At 39.9% G+C, this 24,962-nt stretch overlaps 1 protein-coding gene and 1 long non-coding RNA gene across 5 annotated transcripts in view; one reads left to right on the top strand and one right to left on the bottom strand.

Moving 5' to 3' along the window:
- ptgfrnb (prostaglandin F2 receptor inhibitor b) overlaps nucleotides 1-5,115 on the bottom strand; it is a 91,364-nt gene extending 86,249 nt beyond the window's left edge. Inside the window, exon 1 of one of the 2 annotated variants that reach the window (XM_060898617.1) lies at nucleotides 4,407-5,115. In XM_060898617.1, coding sequence (XP_060754600.1) covers nucleotides 4,407-4,497 — 91 coding nt within the window. In that variant the 5' untranslated portion in view covers nucleotides 4,498-5,115. The remainder of the gene's footprint in view (nucleotides 1-4,406) is intronic. The other variant, XM_060898616.1, reaches the window with a different exon arrangement.
- Nucleotides 4,377-24,027, top strand: LOC132866055 (uncharacterized). Of its 3 annotated transcripts, XR_009650542.1 has the most exons (6): nucleotides 4,377-4,694; nucleotides 20,079-20,184; nucleotides 20,267-20,376; nucleotides 20,838-21,502; nucleotides 21,655-22,531; nucleotides 23,434-24,027. It is a non-coding gene; the product is annotated as an uncharacterized LOC132866055 (long non-coding RNA). The 3 variants fall into 3 exon arrangements; XR_009650543.1 differs by having other exon boundaries at nucleotides 20,838-22,531; nucleotides 23,539-24,027; XR_009650541.1 differs by having other exon boundaries at nucleotides 20,838-22,531.
- Nucleotides 24,028-24,962: the final 935 nt, after the last annotated feature.

The raw sequence follows: 24,962 nt of genomic DNA, 5'->3' as shown, positions 1-24,962 counted from the left end.
ATGCTTATCGCACACTCCGACCAAAATCACTGGAACACGAGCGTTACCCGGTGACACCAGGCACGGAACATCTCATCTCATCTCATTATCTCTAGCCGCTTTATCCTGTTCTACAGGGTCGCAGGCAAGCTGGAGCCTATCCCAGCTGACTACGGGCGAAAGGCGGGGTACACCCTGGACAAGTCGCCAGGTCATCACAGGGCTGACACATAGACACAGACAACCATTCACACTCACATTCACACCTACGGTCAATTTAGAGTCACCAGTTAACCTAACCTGCATGTCTTTGGACTGTGGGGGAAACCGGAGCACCCGGAGGAAACCCACGCGGACACGGGGAGAACATGCAAACTCCACACAGAAAGGCCCTCGCCGGCCCCGGGGCTCGAACCCGGACCTTCTTGCTGTGAGGCGACAGCGCTAACCACTACACCACCGTGCCGCCCCGGCACGGAACATACATTTACCAAACAAAACCTGTTAACTATTACTGTAACGCCAATATAAACCAGGCTTTACCTGCTCAAGAGCACGTCGAATGTAGTTGTTTAAAACAAGGAGCAAGCTAACGTTATTCAAGCTGAAGTTAGAGAGAGCTAGCGTTAATGTCACGCTACTGTACTTGAGCGACAACATTAGTTAAAATTCCCCCACTGAAACACTGATTTCCAGGGGTTTGTACGTAGGGGACTTCGGTCAGAAGCAGGTCAATCTACTGCACTGCCAACTTACTGCACACAAACTCACTGCACCTGACCAACTCACATGTCAACTCGGTGGTGAATAGTAAATTAAAAATCATGACTGTTGACAAATCAACATGTTTGAGGGTTCGGGGTTAGATGCAACTTATTTGAGGTGCTGACTGCTTTTAAATGAGAACTGAAGTAATTTTTAAACTTGCTTTATTTCTTAATTAACCTGTTATTCAATTAGGTTTTAGTAACCTTACAGTTGTATGCAAAAGTTTGGGCACCCCTGGTCAAAATTGCTGTTACTGTGAACAGTTAAGCAAGTTGAAAATGAAATTATCTTCAAAAGGCATAAAGTTAAAGATGACTCATTCCCTTTCTATTTTAAGCAAAAACAATTTTTTTATTTTCATTTTTTACATTTTCAAAAAGGAAAAGGGCCCAAAGCAAAAGTTTGGGCACCCCTTTGGCAAGTATCACAGCTTGTAAACACTTTTTGTAGCCAGCTAATAATCTTTCAGTTCTTACCTGGGGGATTTTCACACATTCGTCCTTGCAAAAGGCTTCCAGTTCTACAAGTTTCTTGGGCTGTCTTGCATGCACTGCTCTTTTGAGATCTATCCACAGATTTTCAATGATGTTTAGGTCAGGGGACTGTGAGGGCCAGGGCAAAACCTTCAGCTTGTGCCTCTTGAGGTATTCCATTGTAGATTTTGAGGTGTGTTTTGGATCATCGTCTTATTGTAGGACCCATCCTCTTTTTAACTTCAACTTTTTTACAGACGGTGTGATGTTTGCTTCCAGAATTTGCTGGTATTTATTCAAATCCATGCTTCCCTCGACCAATGAAATGTGCCCTGTGCCACTGGCTGCAACACAACCCCAAAGCATGATCGATCCACACCCATGCTTCAGAGTTGGAGAGGTGTTCTTTTCCTGGAATTTGGCGCCCTTTTTTCTCCAAACGTACCTTTTGCACATTGTGGCCAAAAAGTTCTATTTTAATTTCATCAGTCCACAGGACTTGTTTCCAAAATGCATCAGGCTTATTTAGATGTTCATTTGCAAACTTCAGACGCTGAATTTTGTGGCTAGGACGCAGGAAAGGTTTTCTTCTGATGACTCTCCCATGAAGGTCATATTTGTTCAGGTGTCGCTGCATAGTAGAACAGTGCACCACCACTCCAGGGTCTGCTAAATCTTTCTGAAGGTCTTTTGCAGTCAAACAGGGGTTTTTATTTGCCTTTCTAGCAATCCAACGAGCAGTTCTTTCAGAAAGTTTTCTTCATCTTCCAGACCTCACCTTGATCTCCACTGTTTCTGTTAACTGCCATTTCTTAATAACATTACAATCTGAGGAAACAGCTACCTGAAAACACTTTGCTACGTTCTTGTAGCCTTCTCCTGCTTTGTGAGCATCAATTATTTTATTATTCAGAATGCGAGGGAGTTGCTTAGAGGAGCCCATGGCTGTTGATTTTAGGGACAAGTTTGAGGAGTCAGAGAATTTATACAGCTTTGAAATCTGCATCATCTGACCTTTCCTAATGAAGAATTTGAACAAGCCACAGCTCAATAAGCTAATTAAGGTCTGGAACCTTGGTAAAAGTTACCTGAGGACACAAATGTATTGGGGTGCCCAAACTTTCGCATGGTGTTCCTTTTCTGTTTTCACTCTCCAATTGTACAAAACAAAAATACACAAATCTTGCAGAAAACGCTGAAAAGAAATGTCTCATCTTTACCTTTATGCCTTTTGGTGACCAGTTCATCTTCTGCTCACTTAACTATTCACAGTAACAGACATTTTCAGTAAGGGTGCCCAAACTTTTGCATGCCACTGTATATTGTGACTCATATTGGCAACTAAATGCAATTAAATATTATACTTATTGGCCTATTCGGTTTTTCGCCATGTTGTAAAAAGAAAGGAAGCACAACCAGAGCATTTTTTAAGGATTTTCCATTAGGAGACCAACTGGTCTGGGCAATACAATCACAGGCCCCAGAGTCCATGCGGCTGCACCGCTGCGGCATATCCTGTGATGCAAATTGCTGCATTACGAGTCCTCATTTCAGCCAGCATAATATCAACATAGTTAATCCAGTGCCAAGTTTTCCTTGTTAAATGTATACTTACATGGTACTTGGTTAATTAATTGCAACTGATTGAACCAAATGATAAGACATAATTTGGTTTAAAATTTGGTCTCCCAGTGAAGCTGGTTTGGCATTGACTAGGAGACCAAATCTAACTAACTATGTAAGTAACTATGTTAAAAAAATGCTCTGAGCACAACTTTATTCATCACACGCTTGTGAATTTTCCTCTCTGCATTTAACCCATCTGAAGCAGTGAACACACACGTGAGCAATGAGCACACACACACATACCCAGTTGGAGACACAACAATTGCGGTAAAATATGCAAATATCAATTCAGTGTGATTCCAAGAGAAAATTGTCGCTAATTCGCATATTTTATTGCAATTGTTGTGTCTCCAACTAGTCGCGGGCTGCCGCAGCCCGGCTTTCCTTCGGCAGGCAGGGAAGTAGAGGAAGCCTCATGGAAACTGACTTGAGAAGGGTTCGCAACGGCTTTCGACACATTTGCGGCTATTTTGAGAGACAAACCAACGACTGTGCGTCACTACCGGAAAAGCCCATGTCACTGACCATGTTCTCATCTCATCTTATTATCTCTAGCTGCTTTATCCTGTTCTACAGGGTCGCAGGCGAGCTGGAGCCTATCCCAGCTGACTACGGGTGAAAGGCGGGGTACACCCTGGACAAGTCGCCAGGTCATCACAGGGCTGACACATAGACACACAACCATTCACACTCACATTCACACCTACAGTCAATTTAGAGTCACCAGTTAACCTAACCTGCATGTCTTTGGACTGTGGGGGAAACCGGAGCACCCGGAGGAAACCCACGTGGACACGGGGAGAACATGCAAACTCCGCACAGAAAGGCCCTCGCCGGCCACGGGGCTCGAACCCGGACCTTCTTGCTGTGAGGCGACAGCGCTAACCACTACACCACCATGCCGCCGTGGTATAAATATGAGAATCAAATACAATTACAGCATAGGAGGAAAAGCAGCTGTTCATGATAGAGGTCTTCAAAATCCCATTGTCAGAGTACAATTCTCATCTCATTCTCATTATCTGTAGCCGCTTTATCCTGTTCTACAGGGTCGCAGGCAAGCTGGAGCCTATCCCAGCTGACTACGGGCGAAAGGCGGGGTACACCCTGGACAAGTCGCCAGGTCATCACAGGGCTGACACATAGACACAGACAACCATTCACACTCACATTCACACCTACGGTCAATTTAGAGTCACCAGTTAGCCTAACCTGCATGTCTTTGGACTGTGGGGGAAACCAGAGCACCCGGAGGAAACCCACGCGGACACGGGGAGAACATACAAACTCCACACAGAAAGGCCCTCGCCGGCCACGGGGCTCGAACCCGGACCTTCTTGCTGTGAGGCGACAGCACTAACCACTACACCACCATGCCGCCGTGGTATAAATATGAGAATCAGATACAATTACAGCATATAGGAGGAAAAGCAGCTGTTCATGATAGAGGTCTTCAAAATCCCATTGTCAGAGTACAATTCTATTCATGGGAAAGTAAAATTTGTTTTCACTGGAGTTTTGAAACTTCCTCGTTCACACACACACACACACATTACTCACCTGTAGTGAAACACAAGATAATTAAGACAGGAAGGCTGTTCATGTCTTGGTGGTGTTTAGTTCGAATCCCTCGTCCTTTCGGCTCACACATGGCATCTGACAGGCGGTACAGAGACGCACAGGGATCTGTAATCCGATTACACAACACAAAAACTATCCTGTGATCAACGAGCCTCTCTCCACTTGGGTCGGATTCAGCGTGAGATAGGAACAGAAGACCTCGCGGTAAACCTCCGAGGAGAAGGTGCTTGTGGACTGGAGGCGCCTGACTCGTGCGGCACTGACGAAGTGTGACGAAACTTTTTTTTCTCTCTCTCTCTCTCTCTCTCTTTTTTTTTTTATACAACCGATGGGTCGCGACCTTGCAATGTTTAAACCACCTCTAAATGACTAAAACAAAGGTTGTTGGGGGGTTTTTTTGTTGGTTTTTTCCCCCTCCTGGATTAATCCAGATTGGAATGTTTGCATGCATGTCTGTACACTTTGTTCTGGTTGCCTAATAATTCCCATGAAGGTGTCTGTTCTGTCCCATTTGTCAGAAACACTTGACGGAAGGAAGTGAGTTTTGAAGGTGACGCACGAGTGCGCGTGACATGTCATAGATCACTCTTTGAACCAGAGTGCTTGTGTTTACACTCGTTTATTTCACAGAGACACTTCACTCCATCCCTCTCTCACTCTGCTAAAAAAAAAAATACCCCAAAAGAGCAGTCTTCTCTTCCTCCGGTAAAATCTACAGAAGAATCAGTGAAGAAGTGAAACCTACCTGTGCAGGTGTTTGAACCCTGTTCTGACAGCCTAGAAGCCCCGCCCTCTCCCTCCTTCAGCCACGCCCACCCAGGTAGAAACGGGAACATTCATCCATCCATCCATTATCTGTAGCCACTTAACCTGTTCTACAGGGTCGCAGGCAAGCTGGAGCCTATCCCAGCTGACTACAGGTGAGAGGCCGGATACACCCTGGATAAGTCGCCAGCAGTGGCGTAGCTAGGATTTTTCAAAGTAGGGGGCACACACTGACTGCAGCCTGAGTACATTATGTAACAAAAAATAACACATTTTACACATTTTAAACATCTGTGCTTTTTAAAACCTCTTTTTTTACACATTTTAAACATCTGTGCTTTTTAAAACATTTTTTGCACATTTTAAACATCTGTGCTTTTTAAAACCTCTTTTTGTACACATTTTAAACATCTGTGCTTTTTAAAACATCTTGTTTTACACATTTTAAACATCTGTGCTTTTTAAAAACATCTTGTTTTACACATTTTAAACATCTGTGCTTTTTAAAACATCTTTTGTACACATTTTAAACATCTGTGCTTTTTAAAACATCTTTTTTACACATTTTAAACATCTGTGCTTTTTTAAAACATCTTTTTTTACACATTTTAAACATCTGTGCTTTTTAAAAACATCTTGTTTTACACATTTTAAACATCTGTGCTTTTTTTAACACATATTTTTTTACACATTTTAAACATCTGTGCTTTTTAAAACATCTTTTTTACACATTTTAAACATCTGTGCTTTTTTAAAACATCTTTTTTTACACATTTTAAACATCTGTGCTTTTTAAAATATATTTTTTACACATTTTAAACATCTGTGCTTTTTAAAACATCTTGTTTTACACATTTTAAACATCTGTGCTTTTTAAAAACATCTTGTTTTACACATTTTAAACATCTGTGCTTTTTTTAAAACATATTTTTTTACACATTTTAAACATCTGTGCTTTTTAAAACGTTTTTTTACACATTTTAAACATCTGTGCTTTTTAAAATATCTTTTTTACACATTTTAAACATCTGTGCTTTTTAAAACATCTTTTTTACACATTTTAAACATCTGTGCTTTTTAAAACATCTTTTTTTACACATTTTAAACATCTGTGCTTTTTTAAACCTCATTTTTACACATTTTAAACATCTGTGCTTTTTAAAACATCTTTTTTACACATTTTAAACATCTGTGCTTTTTTAAAACATCTTGTTTTACACATTTTAAACATCTGTGCTTTTTTAAAACATCTTTTTTACACATTTTAAACATCTGTGCTTTTTAAAACATCTTTTTTACACATTTTAAACATCTGTGCTTTTTTAAAACATCTTTTTTACACATTTTAAACATCTGTGCTTTTTTTAAAACATCTTTTTTACACATTTTAAACATCTGTGCTTTTTAAAAACATCTTGTTTTACACATTTTAAACATCTGTGCTTTTTTTAAAACATCTTTTTTACACATTTTAAACATCTCTGCTTTTTAAAACATCTTTTTTACACATTTTAAACATCTGTGCTTTTTAAAACATTTTTTACACATTTTAAACATCTGTGCTTTTTTAAACCTCTTTTTTTTACACATTTTAAACATCTGTGATTTTTTAAACCTCATTTTTACACATTTTAAACATCTGTGCTTTTTTAAACCTCTTTTTTACACATTTTAAACATCTGTGCTTTTTAAAACCTCTTTTTTTACACATTTTAAACATCTGTGCTTTTTAAAACATCTTGTTTTACACATTTTAAACATCTGTGCTTTTTAAAACCTCTTTTGTACACATTTTAAACATCTGTGCCTTTTAAAACATCTTTTTTACACATTTTAAACATCTGTGCTTTTTAAAACATCTTTTTTACACATTTTAAACATCTGTGCTTTTTAAAATATCTTTTTTACACATTTTAAACATCTGTGCTTTTTAAAACATCTTTTTTACACATTTTAAACATCTGTGCTTTTTAAAATATCTTTTACACATTTTAAACATCTGTGCTTTTTAAAACATCTTTTTTTACACATTTTAAACATCTGTGCTTTTTAAAATATCTTTTACACATTTTAAACATCTGTGCTTTTTAAAACATCTTTTTTACACATTTAAAACATATTAGCTTTATTAAAACCTCTTTATTTTACAAATGTTAAACATCTGTGCTTTTTAAAACATCTTTTTACACATTTTAAACATCTGTGCTTTATAAAACATCTTTTTTTACACATTTTAAACATCTGTGCTTTTTAAAACATCTTTTTTTTTACACATTTTAAACATCTGTGCTTTTTTTTAAACATATTTTTTACACATTTTAAACATCTGTGCTTTTTAAAACATCTTTTTTACACATTTTAAACATCTGTGCGTTTTAAAATATCTTTTACACATTTTAAACATCTGTGCTTTTTAAAACATCTTTTTTACACATTTTAAACATCTGTGCTTTTTTAAAATATCTTTTACACATTTTAAACATCTGTGCTTTTTAAAATATCTTTTTTACACATTTTAAACATCTGTGCTTTTTAAAACATCTTTTACACATTTTAAACATCTGTGCTTTTTAAAACATCTTTTTTACACATTTTAAACATCTGTGCTTTTTTAAAATATCTTTTACACATTTTAAACATCTGTGCTTTTTAAAACATCTTTTTTACACATTTTAAACATCTGTGCTTTTTAAAATATCTTTTACACATTTTAAACATCTGTGCTTTTTAAAACATCTTTTTTACACATTTTAAACATCTGTGCTTTTTTAAAATATCTTTTACACATTTTAAACATCTGTGCTTTTTAAAACATCTTTTTTACACATTTAAAACATATTAGCTTTATTAAAACCTCTTTATTTTACAAATGTTAAACATCTGTGCTTTTTAAAACATCTTTTTACACATTTTAAACATCTGTGCTTTATAAAACATCTTTTTTTTTACACATTTTAAACATCTGTGCTTTTTAAAACATCTTTTTTTTACACATTTTAAACATCTGTGCTTTTTTTTAAAACATATTTTTTACACATTTTAAACATCTGTGCTTTTTTAAAATATCTTTTACACATTTTAAACATCTGTGCTTTTTAAAACATCTTTTTTTTACACATTTTAAACATCTGTGCTTTTTAAAATATCTTTTACACATTTTAAACATCTGTGCTTTTTAAAACATCTTTTTTACACATTTAAAACATATTAGCTTTATTAAAACCTCTTTATTTTACAAATGTTAAACATCTGTGCTTTTTAAAACATCTTTTTACACATTTTAAACATCTGTGCTTTATAAAACATCTTTTTTTTTACACATTTTAAACATCTGTGCTTTTTAAAACATCTTTTTTTACACATTTTAAACATCTGTGCTTTTTTTTAAAACATATTTTTTACACATTTTAAACATCTGTGCTTTTTAAAACATCTTGTTTTACACATTTTAAACATCTGTGCCTTTTAAAATATCTTTTTTACACATTTTAAACATCTGTGCTTTTTAAAACATCTTTTTTACACATTTTAAACATCTGTGCTTTTTAAAATATCTTTTACACATTTTAAACATCTGTGCTTTTTAAAACATCTTTTTTACACATTTTAAACATCTGTGCTTTTTAACACCTCTTTATTTTACAAATGTTAAACATCTGTGCTTTTTAAAACATCTTTTTACACATTTTAAACATCTGTGCTTTATAAAACATCTTTTTTACACATTTTAAACATCTGTGCTTTTTAAAATATCTTTTACACATTTTAAACATCTGTGCTTTTTAAAACATCTTTTTTTTACACATTTTAAACATCTGTGCTTTTTAAAACATCTTTTTTACACATTTTAAACATCTGTGCTTTTTAAAACATCTTTTTTTACACATTTTAAACATCTGTGCTTTTTTAAAACATATTTTTTACACATTTTAAACATCTGTGCTTTTTAAAACATCTTGTTTTACACATTTTAAACATCTGTGCCTTTTAAAATATCTTTTTTACACATTTTAAACATCTGTGCTTTTTAAAACATCTTTTTTTACACATTTTAAACATCTGTGCTTTTTAAAATATCTTTTTTACACATTTTAAACATCTGTGCTTTTTAAAACATCTTTTTTTTACACATTTTAAACATCTGTGCTTTTTAAAACATCTTTTTTTTACACATTTTAAACATCTGTGCTTTTTAAAACATTTTTTACACATTTTAAACATCTGTGCTTTTTAAAACATCTTTTTTACACATTTTAAACATCTGTGCTTTTTAAAACATCTTTTTTACACATTTTAAACATCTGTGCTTTTTAAAACATCTTTTTTTTTACACATTTTAAACATCTGTGCTTTTTAAAATATATTTTTTACACATTTTAAACATCTGTGCTTTTTAAAATATATTTTTTACACATTTTAAACATCTGTGCTTTTTAAAACATCTTTTTTTTTACACATTTTAAACATCTGTGCTTTTTTAAAACATCTTTTTTACACATTTTAAACATCTGTGCTTTTTTAAAACATCTTGTTTTACACATTTTAAACATCTGTGCTTTTTTAAAACATCTTTTTTACACATTTTATACATCTGTGCTTTTTTAAAATATCTTTTACACATTTTAAACATCTGTGCTTTTTAAAATATCTTTTTTACACATTTTAAACATCTGTGCTTTTTAAAACATCTTTTTTACACATTTTAAACATCTGTGCTTTTTAAAATATCTTTTTTACACATTTTAAACATCTGTGCTTTTTAAAACATCTTTTTTACACATTTTAAACATCTGTGCTTTTTAAAACATCCTTTTTTTTACACATTTTAAACATCTGTGCTTTTTAAAATATCTTTTACACATTTTAAACATCTGTGCTTTTTAAAACATCCTTTTTTTACACATTTTAAACATCTGTGCTTTTTAAAATATCTTTTACACATTTTAAACATCTGTGCTTTTTAAAATATCTTTTTTACACATTTTAAACATCTGTGCTTTTTAAAACCTCTTTTTTTTACACATTTTAAACATCTGTGCTTTTTAAAACATCTTTTTTACACATTTTAAACATCTGTGCTTTTTAAAACATCTTTTTTTTTTACACATTTTAAACATCTCATAGCATTGTTAGCTAGCACCTCTTGGCAGACAACACACTGTGGCAGTGGAGCATCTTCAGATCCAGTCCATGAAAATCCAAACTTTAAATAATTGTGGTCATACTTCCTTCTTTTTTTGTTTGGCCCAGACTCTGTCGCCTCACTCACCGTAGCTTTACGTACTAAAAATCAATCCATTTTGTCTCTGGTAAAGGCTAGCTGAAGTTCGCTAAATGTCCACAATAGTAACTTATTCTGGTTTATTTTTCCTCACGTTGTGCCCCCCCTGAAGAACTCTGGCGCCCCCTAGGAGAGGCGCACCTCACATTTTGAAAGGCCCTGGTATAGAGTAATACCTCTGTGAATTCATGATGCCATCAATGAAATGCAGCTCCCCGACACCAGCAGCACTCATGCAGCCCCACATAAGGACACTGCCACCACCATGTTTCACTGTAGGCACCAGGCATTTTTCTTTGTATTCCTCACCTTTGCGACACCATACAGTTTTGAAGCCATCAGTTCCAAAAACATTTATCTTGGTCTCATCACTCCAGAGTATAGAGTCCCACAGTGGCGGAACAACTGCACACAAGACCCCGGGGCAAAACACCAGTCAGCCTCCCCCCCACGGCGAAATTGCAAACAAACAAATTAGAAGGCTTCAGTGGCGACTAGTGGTCATAAAAATAGGGGAGGACAGTGAGTGAATAGATAGGTGGATGGTTGAGAGAGAGAGAGAGAGGTTGGAAGTTGTGTGGGTGTTTACAACTGTTAGGGGATTTGTATATTTTTAAAGATAAGCTCTGTTAAAAATAGGTTTTTTTGTTACTGCAAGAAATAAAAGTAAAATGTTTTTGAGGACACATCAGCATGGGAAATACCATGTAGTGTAATGCTTGTTGAATGAGCTATGTGAGGTGTGAATGGGTCAAATTTAAAACAGTAATTCATTTAAAAAAGTAGTCAAGTCTCCTGGATGTCTGGGTGGCAAATTTGTCAATGACTTGCTCATACCACTGGGGATCTTGTTGAAGAGATTTAAGCATCCTCCTTTCAATTGACATGACTGCTAAACTTTTCAACCTCTCTTGTCCCATTGTGTTTCTGGTGAAGCTTTTTATGCGCTTCAGACATGAGAAGCTCCTCTCAACTCCTGCTGAGGTGGCACCAATGGTGGCAATCAGACACATGAGTCTATACACCTGAGACATTGCCTCATCAAGCCCGTTTGACTTCATGAAGCTGATAGCCTCACACAGTTTTCGGGAAGAGTGGATCTCTGCATCACTGTAGAAATGCTGCAGTTCCACCTTCAGTTTGGCCTCATCAAAGAAATTCCCATACGTCTCTGACAAGTTGGACAATGCACGAGAAGGGAATTCTGCTTTAAATGATTCAAATTTGTCAAAGTCTAACAGCTCCATGAAATGCAAACGGCCAAGCTGCTGGAAGCGCTGTGTGAGTTGGGCCTTGATGCTGTCATGCACTGAGTCATAGAGAGTTTTATAGACCTGGCGATGGTCTTGCTCACCCTGCCTTCTCTTTCTCCTGTGACCAAATTCGGGGTCTTTTGTGAGACTGGCAGCTTTGCTGTATGTTTTCTCAAAAGCCCTGTCTGACTTCAGCTCATTAAGCAACTGCATAAAGTTTTCTATGCGCTGTTTGCAGAAGGCAACATCCATGACTTTCTGTTGCAGTATGTTAAATAAAACGTCGGTCTGTGCAAACAGCTCCTCAAAAGTAAAAAGCAAGAACATGAACTCAAAGTCTTCTAATTTTGCCTTCAGGCCATCCGCCAATCGAGTTGTTTCATCATCCATAGAAGGATGTTCTAGAACGCGGGTAAACGTGTTAAGCAATTTTTCATGGTTACCTGCGACGATATTCACGACCCTGGATGAGAAATTCCAACGTGTTGGAGCGGTCTTTGGCATTCTCGCGCAATCAGATTCCTCAAGTAGTGCCACCCTCTTACTTGATTTGGAAAAGAATGACGTGAACCCACCCAGGTTTGCAAAAAAGACTCGCGCTTTGGGTATGGCCTTGACACCTTGACTAAGGACGAGATCCAGGCGGTGGGCGTGACGGTGAACAAAAGTAGCGGCTGGAGCAACCTCTCTCACTTTAGCCTGCAGTCCATTGAGAGCCAAGGCCATCACCGCAGCACCATCGTAAGTTTGTGCAACCAACTTCTCAGCGAAGTTGTAAGGGGACATCTCGGACTGCACAAACTGAAACAATGACTGCGCATCCCTCCCACTAGACATGTCGAAAAAGCCCAGAAAACGTTCCTGAATAATGCCCTGACTGTCCACGAACCTCGCGATAATTGAGAGCTGGGAATGACAGCTTATATCAGTGGTTTCGTCAATCTGCCATGAAAAAAACGGAGTCACATTTAATTCTTTCGATATTTCGTGGCTGATTGACGTGCCAATTGCACAGATCAAGTCGTTCTGGATGCCACAGGACATGCCACTAAAAACACCAGAAGACTGCAACTGCTCTGCCAGCAAATTGTCATACCGTGCAATCAGTTCCGTCAGCTCCCTATAGTTTCCCTTGTTGTCTGAATTTGGCCCTTCATCCCGCCCCCTAAATGCCAGCTCCTGCATGCCCAAATACTCCACAGCATCAATCAGACGCCTCAGTGTATCTCTGTTGCGACGCACTTTAGCATTGTGCTGTGCCAATTGTATCCGTACACCCTCGTCCACTAGCTGGTCAACTGGCACACTGCCTAGCAATTTCAGGCGAATAGCTGCACCAACGTGTTCCTTGGTCTGGTCGTGGCACTTGGTGGCCCTGTCCAAATTTTTAATGTCATTAAATCCCTGCACAGACCATGTTTGGGATTTGCTACCCATCAACAGGCAAGGCCAGCAATACAGCCGTTTGGTTGTGACACTGCCTGTTAGCCATGGGTATCTCCGATACCACGAGGTGTTGGTGCTAAACACACTTAGCTTACCATTTGGTTTCTGAATGTTAAGTTGGGGAACTGGTCTCCCTTCGGTTTTGATTCTAACCTTCTCCTCATAACCCAGTGTTTGAAATGGCGTGTTTAACATTGTGTACACAATGTCACGTTCCTCCATCGCGTTTTATTAAGTTGATAAACTACAACAAAGCAATAGCCAACAATTAGTCAAATTCTCCGCTGTCCGCACTACTCAAAACGACACTACTCTAGCTCGGCAGTGACACTGACAGTAAGTATGCTATGATTTCAACCCGCCAACTCATCCCTTCATTCTGATTGGCCGCACTGACGAATGCAGCTCTGCTGATTGGCTGCTTGATGACAGGCAAATAGACCCGCCCAAACAGAGGAATCGCCTCCCTTTCGCCCATTCACTCCCATGTTAAAAGAGGAGCCCGCGAATCGCCCATGTTCTGAGCGCATACAATGGATGTCAATGAGGAGGTTAGGGAGGACGATATTTTGGCGAGTTTTTCTTCCATTTTTAATTGATAAAATATAGTTATTTCAACTGTTTTGACATGTTTTAAACGTTTGTCTATTAATTATATGCGTTTTTTTAAACTAATGTGTCCTGGAAATTCTTTCTTTAAAATTTTAAGGGAGGATCTTCCTCCTTTTCCTCAATGGAGGAGTCGCCATTGGAAGGCTTGCGGCACATAGGCCTACTCAGGCTATATCTAACAAAAAGCAGTTTTTAAGAACGTAGCCTTTGGACCTAGCCATGGTGAAATTGCAAACAAACAGAAGACCTGCGGCATATAATCAGGCTATATTAGAACAGAACTCGCTCAAAGTTTTATTATTATTATTATTATTTTTAATAAACCTACATAGCCTGTATTTTCCGTTCATTTATTATGTTCCAAATAGACACTGAACAACAACGACAAAAAAAAATCCAGCAATCACGAATGATACACCCTCATTGTGTAAACACGTCTTCAACTACAAAGCCGACATGGAAACATGCATTCGTCATTAAAAAGGCATTCGCCGCACCTTGCGCTCCGCAAAGTCGTCGACTATTTGAGGGATGTTAAGCGCTCTTGCTCGCTCATTCTCAATTGATAAAATGGCCAATCCACTGAGTCTCTCTTTCCCATTGTGCGCCTGAGATAATTTATCATCAATTTTAATTTGGAGAAAGAGCACTCTGCTGTCACAACTGAGATGGGGAGAGTGAGAAAAAGCAAGAAGGCCGTGCGCACCTTACTAAATGTAGAAGTTACTGCTGGATGATCTACTACCAGCAACCTGGCCAGGCTAAGCACAGGTGTGTGTCTCGCTATCTGCTCCTTGAAACAAGCCCTAAATAACACTCATTGTCCAGGAAAGCTGGAGTCAATATCCCGACTATAGTGATCACACAGTCGACGGGCCACTTCGTATAGCTCCTCGTCCTTGGCATGCTGGAGCGTATTTGGATGAATAGCCTCAAACAAATGAGCAGTCCGATTTAAACTGACAAACCTTTGTGACAGATGCTGAATGATTAAATCAAGGCATGCATAGAACACATTCACCCGGAAATAATGTTCTGCATCGGAAAGCCGACTGTCTTCGCTAAGGTGATCAAAGTGGCGCTTTACTTTTTTCAACCTGGTGGCTACAAATTGCATTTGACTGCCCAATTTCACAGCCAATGCCAGAGTGGAAGCCTTTGCCTCATCAAACTGCTCCCTGTACTCCTGTAGAGTTCGTATAACATTCTGCAATAATGCAGACGCTTTGAGGAGATCAATGGTCTTCTCCTGCAGTAACTTTGAGATGGCATCAGTGCACTCCAAAATCTTTGTCTGAAGGCTGATTAAAAATATGAACTGAAATTTAGTAATGGCCTTTAAGTGCATCTGCCTCATCTCATTCATTCATTTTCTCACTTGTAAGTGAGAGCTTGTCGAGATCTTTAATGACGTCTCCATATCTGTACTTTAACGCAACAAGCGCATTGTAGCGGGAGGACCAGCGGATTGGGCAGAGGCGTTTCAAGGTTATGTCCCTGCTCTCTGGGCTCAATAAGTCGCCAAGTAATGCCCATCTCTTAACACTGTTGGCAACCACATCATAAAACTGTCTAATCTCTGGGATAGTTTTGACAGAATCATTCAGTACCAAATTCAGACAATGAGCCACACAGTGCACATACAAAGCAAGGGGCTCCCGCTCCGCTATTCTCGCTATTTTTATTTTATTTTTTTTAACCATGATAAGAATGTGTAGCAAAAATGAGAGATATATAGGTCAACTAGTCTGTAATCATGTGAAAACTTGTAGGTTTCAAGGAATTTCCAATGAAATCGCGTAAGGCACATTTATTGGGAGGGCCTGAATGCCAAAGGGTGGGGCCCTGTATGGCTAGGGGGAGGGCCCAAGGCCCAGGGGCAATGGCCCCGCCTGCCCCCCCTTTAGCTCTGCCCCTGGAGTCCCAGTAGCCTTCATCTTTGTCAGCATGGGCCCTGGCAAACTCTAGGCGGGCTTTTTTGTGCCTGGGCTTTAGGAGAGGCTTCTTTCATGGACGGCATCCATGCATGCCATTCCTCTGCAGTGTACGCCGTATTGTGTCACGGGAAATAGTCACCCCAGTTTGGCTTTCTACTTCTTTAGATAACTGCAGTGAACTTGCATGCCGATTTTCTTCAACCCTTCTCATCAGAAGACGCTCCTGTCGAGGTGTTAACTTCCGTGGACGACCTGGACGTCTCTGTGAGATGGTTGCAGTTCCATCTTTCTTACATTTTTGTACCACTTTTGCTACAGTATTCTGACTGATAAGTAAATCTTTGCTGATCTTCTTGTAGCCTTCACCTTTGTGGTGCAAAGAAATGATTTTCTTTGGGGAATTCTGAAGAGACAAGTTGAGCATCGCTCTCCATCCAGCATCCAGTCACTAAAAGAGGTCGTTGTTGAAGAATGGAAAAAGATTGATGTTGCAAAATGTCGCCAACTTGTTCATTCCATGCCTAGAAGACTTGGTGCTGTCATTAAAAATCATGGAGGCCATACAAAGTACTAGATGTAGTAGTTTTTGTTGTGGGGTGTACTCATTTTTGCACCACCCTAATTTGAGTAAAACTGAAAAAATGTGTAATCTAAGTTATATTATTAACCTTACTTTCCCGTTATAAGTTAAACAGATGTTATATTAAACTTTGTCTTGTCAACATTTTGGAAATTGTTTGTGTTCATTGAGATATTGTTTAAAATGTTACTTTTCAAAGGGGGTGCACTCATTTACGCTCAGCACTGTAGCTTAGAAACCGGCTCTTCCATTATTGCTGTTTCTTTGACGTTTTCTTGATGTTGTGTTCTAGAAACGGCACTAAACCTTAGCTTCGAAGCCACAAAATGCAACTTTGATGGAAAAAAATATATAATAAATTGCTTACCTCTGTTCACGTCGAAAGGAGGAAAGTTTTGCTTATTTCGACATGGTGAATTATTAACACGAGGAAATACTCATAATTTGCAACTAAAAAGACTGCAGCTACACCGGCAGCTTGACCATGCTTTCTAGTGCGATCATGTTGCGCTTGCACAGAACTGTCAGTCCTGCGCACCTTGGCTCGCACGCCTAACGAGCTCCGGCACACGCGCCGTTAACAAAGAACACCTGTCTTTAATCAATGAACTATGTTTGGGCTATTTAAGGACTGCGCCCATGCAAGGACGATGCGAAGTATTACGCCGCGTCTAGTGGGCCTTACTGAGCCTTGTTTCCTGTCTTGTAGACCTCCTGGTTTTTCGACTCCTGTTTCTCGTCCCTTGATCTTGTATAGTTTTGCCTCTGATATTCTGTCCGCGCCTCGATTGACCTCCTGCCTGTTTCCTCAATTACGACTTTGCCTGCTGTTTTGGACTGTTTGCCTGTTGTGTGCGTTTCACACACTTTATGCTCACATTGCACTGTGTATTATTTAACATACCTGCACTTACATCCGCCTCTCCCGCACACACTCTGACAAACTGGGTTTTCATGCCCAAACTACAGGAAGTCCATACAAGGTTATAGAAACCCTAATGAGGCTGAGGTGACAATCTAGTTTAAAAAGAAATGTTAGAAAAATTACAGTGGGCGCTTTTCTAATATGCGGCTATTGAAAAAAACTGTATAGTCCGACAAAGAGGGGGTCACGGGCACCCTAGGACCTCCCGCTAGCTACAGCCCTGGCCAGGTTATCACAGAGACAAACAACCATTCACACTTGCATCTACGGTCAATTTAGAGCCACCAATTAGCCTCACCTACATGGCTTTGGACTGTAGGGGAAACTGGAGCACCCAGAGAAAACCCACACAGACAGAACACGCAAACTTGAACCCAGGACCTTCTTGCTGTGAGGTGACAGTGCTACACCACCGTGCCGCCCTGGAACAGGCATACATTTGCGATTTTACAGTAACCACTAGGCAAGCAGCAGCACCTGGTTGTATATACGTACATATGCTTTCCAGTTTCTACTTCATATCAAGAAATGTATTTTGATACATTTCCTAGACAGAAACTACTGAGTAAAAGGCACATGGTAGCACTAAAAGGACTCAGAGCATGGTGAGAAAGTTCTGATCGGATGAGACAAAAAATATAACATCTTGGACAGAACTTCAGGTGCTACCTCTGGTGAAATCCATCCATCCATTAGCCATAACCGCTTATCCTGTGGGTGACAGGCGGGGTACACCCTGGACAAGTTGCCAGGTTATCACAGGGCTGACACAGAGACAAACAAATATTCACACTCACGGTCAATTTAGAACCACCAATTAACCTAACCTGCATGTCTTTGGACTGTGGGGGAAACCGGAGCACCCGGAGGAAACCCACGCAGACACGGGGAGAACATGCAAACTCCGCACAGAAAGGCCCTCGCCGGCCACTGGACTCAAACTCAGAACCTTCTTGCTGTGAAGTGACAATGCTAACCATGACACCACCATAAAATAAAATAAGTTTAAAAAAAAAGTTTTTAAAATCAATTTTTTTCATATAATACAGTAAATACTGTATCAAAGTGCATTTGATTTTACATGTGTAACTCCTACAAGCAAAAAACATTATTGAATTTTAAATAGTATTATAATTTTTTATTAAAGTAAGAAAAATGAGGTTTTGAAATCTATTTGTGGCACCAAATAGAAATAATAGTCTGGACTGTATTGTATTTGGCTTTACATGTGTAACTCCTACAAGCCAAAAGTTACTGAATATTTTTGAAAAAAATATTTTTTTTGCAAAAACAAATTGCAATAAAAATAATTTAAAACTGAGTTTTTAAAATCTACTTTTTAGATTTCTGTGAGGCGGCACGGTGGTGTAGTGGTTAGTGCTGTCGCCTCACAGCAAGAAGGTCCTGGGTTCGAGCCCTGGGGCCGGCGAGGGCCTTTCTGTGTGGAGTTTGCATGTTCTCCCCGTGTCCGCGTGGGTTTCCTCCGGGTGCTCCGGTTTCCCCCACAGTCCAAAGACATGCAGGTTAGGTTAACTGGTGACTCTAAATTGACCGTAGGCGTGAATGTGAGTGTGAATGGTTGTCTGTGTCTATGTGTCAGCCCTGTGATGACCTGGCGACTTGTCCAGGGTGTACCCCGCCTTTCGCCCGTAGTCGGCTGGGATGGGCTCCAGCTTGCCTGTGACCCTGTAGAACAGGATAAAGCGGCTAGAGATAATGAGATGAGATGAGATTTCTGTGAAAGGTTGACCTGAACTCTTGTTAAGTCTAGTAGTTTTTGAAAACCACTCACCTCTTGTTTACCTTTAGCCCTCCTTATGTGTTACTTTTCCCAATCATGGCTGTTATCTACTATGGTGGATGCCTTTGTTTGTCATAAATGAAAGGTGAAAAAGACATTACGGATAAGTTTCATAACCGTTCTTTATGTCAGTGCTGTCTTCAGAAATGGAGCACATCTACCTTTGGGAACATATCTGTGAAGAATCTCAGTCATCCAGGTACATAGTAATCTGTGGTTGGTTGAAGAGAGCAACTGGACTTTTCAAGAATCTTGGAATTTTTGAGGACTTCCAGAAAACTGGCAGACATCTTAACCAGAGAGGATCGTTCATTTTTGTCAACCTGGAACGACCATCAGTGAACAGAGGTGGGTGTCTGTGACATCTTTTATCAGCCACCTACAATGCAGCTATCAGCATTCTGATTCGGATTCTATGATGATCCATGAGAGGATAAATACTGGATACTCCCTAGTAGTCAGACAGAACTGAGGAAGCCTTTTGGATGAGAGGCGAAACGTTTTCAAGAATCTTCAAGCAAGTCCAGTTGCTCTCTTCAACCAACCACAGACTACCTTTGGGAAGGAACTAAACCCTGGCATCTCACGCACAAAGCTTTCTAACATCCAGTCTGATGTGTCACATCCGGTCTGCAGCCCTGTGAGTAATATCTTTCAGAATGACTGAACCAACCAAAAGATTGCATTTTTATCATAATATAATCACATGATTTGAGATGTCTCATTAAAAATGAATGCTGTTTAACCATAACAAAGCAAACCATATTTGGGATTGATCCCTGGAGACATGAGACCTGGTATGGGTTTGTTCTTCCAAGGGGTTGTTCCTTCAGATTGTGACCAGTATGCTTAATGTGTTTTCACTGCACAATTCCAATGAAAGCCAACAGGGAATAGGAGTTAAAAAATTTCTCACTAGAATCTGGTATGGTCACAAAATTTTTTAAACCATTTCTTTCAGCTTTAAAATAAATTTGCAGACCGGGCCAGAGTACCTTCATGACATTGCTTTCCACTTCAACCCCCACATGTGTTCTGTGGTCTGTAACAGCTGCAGGAACGGGACATGGGGAAGTGAAGAATGGACCCAAGGAGTTCCATTTGTCAAAGGAGGAGCCTTTGATATCATCATGGTTATTAAGCCAGAAGATTATGAGGTGTGATATTATGGAGAAATTAAATGAGAGGGTCAAGACTTGAAGCAAATGGATTGAATAAGGTTACATTTTATTTGTTCAGATGATAGTGAATGGCCTGGGATTCTGCACGTTCAATCACTACCAGTGGACAACGTGACAACACTTGACATTCGGGGAGACGTCTTCAGGAACACCTTTGGCGTTATTGAAGTAGGTCATTTTTATCATTTTTCATGGTTACAGTGAAATAGTTTATCAAATCTGTGGTTGTGTCATGGCATTGTTTTACTATTGTACTTTATGGTAACTATGTTTCCACATATTGAACCATGATACTGCTCAGGATTTACAACAGTTCTTTATGATAATTATACTCTAAGGAGGTTTTAAGCCAAACTTGATACATAGAACTAAATAAAGTGTCAACCCTAAAATAGCATGGACTCGATCGTAAAGGCTTGGTAACATGAGTTATTAACCAAGAATTATGTGTTTAGCAGTGTCCTACTCTTAATTGTACATTTTGGGAACCCATTTGTCGGACATACTACTGTAAATGTGATTATAATAAAGTCAAGCAAGTCACAATTTACAAAATATATAATTAAAAATAGTTATATTTGGATCATAAGAAACAAGAATATTAAGAGATGCTTTCTTTTTTCTAATAGGTGGATGATGATAATCTGAAAGTCATCAATCCTGCAAATATTTGAGGATTCAAATCTTCCCCAAAAGGCCCTCGAGTGTGCCTTGGCAACCCTGGATATTAAAAAACAAGGAGCTACAAGGCCCAGGCAGAGAGTCACCGAGCCCTCCACTGCTACTCGCTGGGCCAACATGAGGTCTTGAAGGTGCCCACCCTGTACACTCATCTTTGCCTCATGATGAGCCCATGCCCACTGCACTCGAGCTACCTCCTTCTGCCCCAGCCTGGAAACCATGGCTTGCTGGCTGCGTGATCCACTTGCCTACCAGTCCTCATCTACCAAGCGCCCCTGTGTAGGTAGACGGTCAGCCAGTGAAAGCCCTTCTGGACTCAGGCAGCACCATCATGCTGATCTGACCTTCAATCCTGCCTCTGGTTGAGGGGCGCAGCAGTACAGTAAAGGTCACCTGCATGCATGGGGATGCACAAGAGGTGGCCACCACCAACGTCCACATTGGGGATGAGACAGGTGAGTAGGAATTGTCTGTAGGTGTGGTACCTGACTTCCCTGTTCCTCTCCTCCTAGGTCGGGACTGGCCCGGATTCCCGAGAGAACTGCCTGCCGCCACGAGGATGAGGAGACGCTGACCCTCACAAGGATGTGTGGCAGATTGTCGGCTGTTGCAGGTCAGTCAGATTCACATGTCAGTGTACCATCCCCAAACTGCGGGCAGGTTGAGAGGTTCAACCAGACCCTGAAGCAAATGCTCTGGTGAATAGTGGACAAAAATGGCTGGAACTGGAACCTCTTTACCCCTTTGTCTTATTTGCTATCCAAGAGATGTCACAAGCATCCACTGGCTTCACCCCCTTTGAGGTGCTGTTTGGGAGAAGGCTCCAGGGCCTGCTGGATGTGGCCACGGAGGCCAGGGAGGAGCAGCCCTCTCCATTCAGCACCACAATTGAACATGTAAAAGAAATGCAAGAGCACATCGATAAGGTGGTCCCCATCATGTGCCAACATGCTCACCGCCCAGGCTGAGCAGAGCTGCCACTACAGCCACTCAGCCCAGCCCCAGGTGCTCCGGCCTGGTGCTTGTTTGCTGCTACTCCTTCCCACCACCAACTGCAAGTTTCTGCAGGGTCCCTTCACAGTGGCTGACCATGTTGGACCAGTGAACTACTGCATGCAGCAGCAGCCGGGTAAGCACAAGGACACTCAACTGTACCATATTAACCTGCTGAAATGCTGGGGTGAGCCCCTTCCTTTGCTCTCAGCCCACACTCTTGTGTCCCCAGATCCCACAGGGCATACACTGGTCCAGCTGGGAGAAGAGCTCTCTGGACAACAGTGCTAAGAGCTGGGAGAACTGCTGGACCAGTATGCAGATGTGTTCACAGCAGAGCCAGGCCAAACCTGTGTGAACTACTGTATGATCCAGTATGACATCCGGACCTCCCTCCCAGGGTGGTAATTCGTCAACACCGCTCTTGCATCCCAGAGGGCTGCCGTTGTGTGATCAAAGAGGAAGTGGCACAAATGCTGCAAATGGAGATCACTGAGGAGTCCACCAGCCCCTGGTCAAGCTCCATTGTGGTGGTGCCCAAACCCAATGAAAGTCTGAGGCTATGCAATGATCTGTCTCTGTCCCAATGATCAGAAAACTCAACGCCATCTCAGACTTTGAGAGCTACACCTAGCATAGTCCCTAAATGGTAAGAGAGCTTTTCTTGCACCCATTACAAGTTTAGCTGTTGGTTTTAGTCATGCACAAGTTTTTGCATGTGTTACAGACAGCCAAGTCAGGGCTGCATGAAATGTATATGAAAATACCAGTGCAACCAGAAAGTTTGACATTAAAGGCCATGAGAGGTTTTAAAAGGTCATCTTCCAGCCCTCGTAATAGAATTAGTATTAAATTTTCTGATGATTCTGGGAATACTGAAAAGGCCATAACTTTGGGAGGCCAAAGGAGGGAGTTCCTCAGACTACTGATGCAAGCTCTCAAAGACCCATCAGTGTTTGAAGGTGCAGAAGAGAGAAAGAAATTGGAACTTGATAAACAAGGAAAATGTGTTTAATAAAGTCATAGTCACAACTGACAGAACATTAACATTTTTTTCTTAAGTAAGTCAGAATTACATATCGTAATTTACAACCTCGATTCTAAAAAAGTGGGATGCTATGCAACCAATCAATTGAATCGTTTATTCACGAAGTGGCTGCACTGTGCTTATTAGCATGAGCATTAGCCCTGTCCCACTTTAACACTGTCAGGTTGAGTGGGACAGTGCTGGAAATCAGATTTTCATAAATATGGGTCACATGACCTGGAAGCTATTGAAAAGCATTTCAATAGAAATGCTGAATTTTCATAAAAATATTCATGTAAAATAAAAAGTGAACTACAATCCATAAATGTGATAGGTTGATTTTATTAGAAAGTTGTAAAGAATGTCTTATTAAAAAGATTAAAATGCCTAAGTTCTGTAAAGAGGTTAAAATGTAAAAAATGGGTTAAAAGATTTAAAAATCTTAAAAAACCAATACCTGTCAGGGTTGTTTACCTTTCTGTACTCTAATTTACCTGTTGAGTCTTTTGCTTCTGATTGATTAGGTATGCCTGCAGAGTCCAGAAGGGGGAGCTCTCATCCCCGATGAGACTCTGCCACACAGAAAGTATCTTGTCGGAGAGTCCTTATTAACGTTTTTCCTTTTTCAGGTACGATATGATAATTTTTAGCTCTTGAACTTCTGAATGCGTTTGGGTGGCACCATGGTGCAGTGGTTAGCACGGTCACCTCACAGCAAGAAAGTTCCAGGTTCGAACCTCACAACCAACGGGGGCCTTTCTCTGTGGAGTTTGCATGTTCTCCCCGTGTCTGTGTGGGTTTCCTCCGGGTACTCCGGTTTCCCCCACAGTTCAAAGACATGCAGATTCAGTAAAATACTCAGCCACTGGGTTTGGACAAGCCAGTGCATATACTTAGTGCCAGTCCCAAGCCCGGATAGATTGGGGAGGGTTGCGTCAGGTAACACCTCTGCCAAATCAAATATCCGCGACAGATCCGCTGTGGTGACCCCGAACAAACGGGAGCAGCTGAAAGAAGAACTTTGAATGGTGTTTGCTTTGTTGTTTAATTTGTCTTTTATTATCATACTGAATGGACGTTGCATGTGTTTTGAAGCAGTATTTTCATTTGCAAATTGGTACCCTGAAGTCCAGTGGAATGATACAGCATGAATTTAAATATGTTTCAGTGTTCATTCCTCTGCCCAGTTTGTCATGAATTATAAAAGCTTCAACTGAAATGAGCACAGTTGTGGGTTCATCAATCTTTTTCATAGTTTCTGCTATTCTTGTTTTAAAGACTCTCGTACTATCAAGCATCAACTGACTATAAATGTTAAAAGAACTGTCCACAGTTTTGGTATTTATAGGTTGTATTCAGTCACATGAGTTTTTCTTGCGACTTTACTTCCAGTGAATGAAGTGGTGGTCTGGCACTGATCTTGACATAAAATATCTGGATAGCTCTTTGGCCAATATGTGCTGTTCGGATGAGTGAAGCCAGGGTTTCCCATACATAGACCATTGTGTGGCACAGCGCTACACAATGGATTCCTATCGCCACACAATCAGACTCGCGATTTTGAAAAAAAAATTCTGTTGCATATCGTTCCGCTCATTCATAGTGCTGTTTCTTCTCGTTCATGTATGCGCGCACATAGAGAGAGAGAGAGAGAGACAGAGAGGCGTGTACACAGGCCTGCCGTTGCGCATATACCCGGACTGCAAGTAGGCCTGTTAGGCTAATTAAAAATAACGCAGCCTTCCCGATTCGCCTTCCGACCCCTTATTTTAAAAGGTAGCCTACGTCGTGCTCATGATGAGCTTTATCATAGCCTTCTTGGCTTACATGAAACGGACATCCCTGAGTCAGGCTATAAACCAATTTTGATGCATACAGTAGCAGCTTGACGCGAGGAACTGGCCTTATTGCATTATCCCGTTTATCCTGCTTCAGCATTCATGCAAGTTATTAATAATGGCTTGACATTCACAATAAATAAGGATTTCCCACTAGCCTAAATAAAATGTTGTTATACTTGCGGGGATGCCTAGTTGATGCTATCTGAAGCATA

The sequence above is a fragment of the Neoarius graeffei genome, chromosome 18 (genome assembly GCF_027579695.1).
Source record: "Neoarius graeffei isolate fNeoGra1 chromosome 18, fNeoGra1.pri, whole genome shotgun sequence".
Taxonomy (NCBI): domain Eukaryota; kingdom Metazoa; phylum Chordata; class Actinopteri; order Siluriformes; family Ariidae; genus Neoarius; species Neoarius graeffei.
The sequence above is the reverse complement of the archived record's forward strand: the minus strand, read 5'-3'. Positions and strand labels throughout refer to the sequence as shown.